At 45.7% G+C, this 3,843-nt stretch overlaps 1 protein-coding gene across 1 annotated transcript; it reads left to right on the top strand.

The window, feature by feature from the left end:
• The first annotated feature begins 246 nt into the window (after positions 1–246).
• On the top strand, positions 247–3,487 carry Il9 (interleukin 9). Its single transcript, XM_021216134.2, has 5 exons — positions 247–380; positions 469–504; positions 588–620; positions 1,886–2,017; positions 3,282–3,487. The coding sequence occupies exons 1-5, from the start codon at positions 267–269 to the stop codon at positions 3,399–3,401; spliced, it is 435 nt and encodes a 144-aa protein (XP_021071793.1). The 5' UTR covers positions 247–266; the 3' UTR covers positions 3,402–3,487.
• Positions 3,488–3,843: the final 356 nt, after the last annotated feature.

Below are 3,843 nucleotides of genomic sequence, written 5' to 3'. Positions count from 1 at the left end.
AGATCTTTAACTTTTCCTTTAGTATTTCAGAACCTGACTATTTGAAGAGCATCTTTTCTGAGGAATGGTATTTCCTGGCATAAGACAGCCTTTGTCAAGTGACTCAGACTGATTTTTTTTTTCAATATCTCAATTGGCCTCAACTTACAGAGAAAAAAGTGGGCACTGGGTATCAGTTTGATGTCAGGGTTTTTCCCGGTTTGAAGAGCTTTAAATACAGCTCGTCTGGAAGATGCCAGTAGACTGAGCTCCAGACTCCCGTCAACATGTTGGTGACATACATCCTTGCCTCTGTTTTGCTCTTCAATTCTGTGCTGGGCCAGAAATGCAGCACCACATGGGGCATCAGAGACACCAGTTACCTTATTGAAAAGCTGAAGGTAGATTTGGGGGGCTGGGGAGAGCCATCCGCTGGAGGATAGCAAAGGGGGCTCAACTCACTGGGGGTTATCTCTTTGCCTACTCTAGGATGATCCACTGTCAAAATGCAGCTGCAGCGGCAACGTGAGTGAATAATCTTTAGAACTTTCCAGACTTCTCTCAGTGTTTACAGCTAGAATGCTCATGCCAAGATTTCTCTTTTGCAGGTGACCAGCTGCTTGTGTCTCTCTGTCCCAACTGTAAGTAAAGTCAGAAAAAGGTCATGGGGACACTGTTTATGCTTTGAAGAAAAATAACGCAACTTATTTGACATTCTAAATTCTAAATTATTGTTTAAGTGGGACTGTTATAGTATAGATCCCACCTTTAAAACTTATATTTATATATGCATCATACACACAGCTATATGTTTAAGTTAGCATCATGCTCTTGAGAAATATGGATATTTTTCAGAGTCTAAAACTTATTGACTATGTTCTGAGATAAATGGCCATGTATAAAATGAAAAGGAAAAAAAAAAAGACTATTGCTTGCTGATTGATCTGCTGGTAAGTCCAGATTTGTGAAACAAACAAAATAGTAGCATCAGGCAGGGATTATCTAGATGTCATACACACACACACACACACACACACACACACACACACACACACTCACACATATACCTCCTTTCTCTGGCATCTTCCTACTCTCTTCCCCTCCCCTTCTCCATCTCTCCCTCTTTCTCTGTCTCCCTGCTGGTCTTTAGTGGCTGACAAACGGTTCCACCTGTCCTCTGGGAAGACAGTATCTAAGTTTGGTGCCAAATGGGACCCTAAGAGAGCAACTCTCACCCTGGCAGTAAGGGGAAGGCAGGAGGCTCTGGTACTATTCTAACTCCTGGTTATGATGAGGGAGTGGTCACCCAGGCCTGTAGCTACCGCAGGGCTCACCCTGCAAGTTGGACCAGGGAAAAGCTGATCTTAAAATCCTATAGAAGTCAGAAGCCCCATTTGCTGGAGTTCTATGGCTAGGGGAGGGTCCAATCTATCCCCTCCCTTCTCGATGCAGGATTGTAGCTTGCGGCAAACATGAGCCCTATGCAATGGCTCGTCCTCTCAGCTGGCATGAGAAAATGCTTTTCCTTTCTTTGGACTTTCAAACTCTCAGCCACTGGACCTGGACAGGGCCACCAGGTGCGACGGAGATGCAGTACCACCTTTGCTAGGGCATCAATCAGGTCTACATTTCCTGTGTGGAGTCTCCTCAAGAATGTCACTGGGAAATTGACCTCACCTCAAATTACTTTTTTTTTTTTTTTTTTCAAGACAGGGTTTCTCTGTATAGCCCTGGCTGTCCTGGAACTTAAGATTGTTTCCTCGGGTGGCCAGGAAGAAGAGCATGAGTTTGGGCGACATTGGTTAAATTAAGTTGCTCTTTAAAATCCTCTTGGTGATTCTTTCTGAAAGCAGTCCTGGGCGGTTTTTATTATAAATCCTTTTCATAAGTCCTTGTTATTTACCAGGATGATTGTACCACACCGTGCTACCAGGAGGGACTGTCACAGGTGACCAATGCCACACAGAAAACAAGATTCTCGCCTATTTTCTTTCGGGTGAAAAGGATAGTTGAAGTCCTAAAGAACAGCAAGTGTCCGGTGAGTTTTGTGTCCATGTGTGACAAATGATTTCTGAGTGGATGCTCTCACCAAAGGAGTAGGGTCTTTGGGTCAGAGCCTGTGGCAGAGGGCCTTGAGAGCAACAACTGTCTGCTTACATCTAAGCAAATGAGAGAGGATGGGAAAGTTAGAGCAGGTAGGCCCAGGCCAGAAGGAGGGGCAGCTAAGAAATGTAACCAGGAACAAGATCACTGCAGTGGGACAGATCTGCTCTGGGGTCCGTGGTTCCCCTGGTTAAATGGAGACCATTGACACCCAAGTGGCCAATGTCTTCTCTCCACCTGTTGGATAATGAAAGAACTCACCTAATTGTAAGCAAAAGCCAGACTCCTTAGAGTCAGACTGTAGCTCATGCAGCACTAAATCATCCTAAAAATTCACTTTCCTAACCGAGGATGTGGTAGCCTCTAAGTCAGTTTTTGTTGTTGGTGGTGGTGGTGGTTTGTTGAATGACTAAAAAGTTTTGTAAAAGAAAAGACGCCAAGGTCTAGGTAAGTACTTCCCCCTGCCCTACTGACTGTCAGCATGCACCCTGGGTCCTGGGGCAGTGGCCAGTCACTGTCCTTTTGTCCTGTGTGTCCTTTCATAGGAGAGCACCAGCAGTCCAAAGTGCTGTGGTTGGCCAGCCTAGTCAGGTATCTCTGCCCCCAGTGGCAACTGCCTTGGCTATGTTACGTGAGCCATTGCGCAGAGCATCTGCCTTAGAGGCCAGCTTTAGCTCTGTTTGTCAGCTCCATAGGGAGAAAAGTGATACTCAGGAATACAGGAAAGTTATTTTTCTGATGCTATTGTATTTAATAAGAGACAAAGCTGCGACTTAAACCCTAGTCTATGTGAATCCAGAGTCTCACTCAGAACTAGTGTTCTAATGTGACTTTGAAGTGACAGGGGGTGGAGGGTGGGCATATACAGATATTTGTCCTCAAAGAATCCCCAAGAAACAATTTTCCCTGACATTTAAGGTCTTTCGGTGGGTAGTATGTGCACGTGTATGCGCACACACACGTGCACATATGTGCACAGACTCCTGGAATCGTGACCTTAAATTAACACTTACATGGTCTTACCAAATGCTAGCTAGCCCAGGATCAACCTTCATATTTTCCTCCCATCTCATGCCTCTCTTCCCTGCACATCACTGGTCCCCAGGTTTGAGGGAAGCTGGTCCTGGGCTGCTAGGAGTGTATTGCTGCAGAGTGGGCTGCGGATGCTCACCCTGTCCTGCCTGCTTCTCTCCCCGCAGTTCTTTTCCTGCGAAAGGCCATGCAACCAGACCGCGGCAGGCAACACACTGTCATTTCTGAAGAGTCTCCTGGGGACATTCCAGAAGGCAGAGGTGCAAGTTCAGAAAAGCCTACCATGAAGACAGATTCTATTTATTCTATTTATTGAATTTACAAAACCTCCCCTCCTTCATTGTTACAGTGAAGAAATAAACTAAGCTATTCTAGACCAAAGTCCTTTTGTGTTCTTTTGTTTCACAGTTGCTTTGGGAATAAAGATCCACGGGGAGGGAGAGATACAAGCTGTCTCCAGACCCTTTCTCCCTTACTCCTTCCTGTTTGTTGCTCAGAGCAAATAAAGCTTCCGGTGTTGCCATAGGTAGAAAGGATCAAAAACTTGGTAATAAACAGAGTCATAAGCCAGAGCGCAGAACCGGAGGCTTGAATCTTGACTGGTCTATAGGCAAGCAGTTACGAGGGGACACAGCCTGAAAGGTGACAGCAGACAACAGCAGCAGAGGCTAAGAACAGCATGAGGGAGATACAGGGCACTACCAAGTTCCCAAGGGTTTGTCCCTCTGA

The sequence above is a fragment of the Mus pahari genome, chromosome 16, assembly GCF_900095145.1.
Source record: "Mus pahari chromosome 16, PAHARI_EIJ_v1.1, whole genome shotgun sequence".
Lineage (NCBI taxonomy): Eukaryota > Metazoa > Chordata > Mammalia > Rodentia > Muridae > Mus > Mus pahari.
Note: the sequence above shows the minus strand (reverse complement) of the source record. Positions and strands in the feature narration are given on the sequence as shown.

What these genes read in the sequence shown, in the direction of transcription:
- Il9 (XM_021216134.2), top strand. Translation starts at nt 267, where the DNA reads ATGTTGGTGACATACATCCTTGCCTCTGTTTTGCTCTTCAATTCTGTG. An exon ending in AATGCAGCTGCAGCGGCAAC is followed by an intron (nt 505 to 587) that starts GTGAGTGAATAA and finishes TCTCTTTTGCAG; the next exon opens with GTGACCAGCTGCTTGTGTCT. An exon ending in TAAAGAACAGCAAGTGTCCG is followed by an intron (nt 2,018 to 3,281) that starts GTGAGTTTTGTG and finishes CTCTCCCCGCAG; the next exon opens with TTCTTTTCCTGCGAAAGGCC.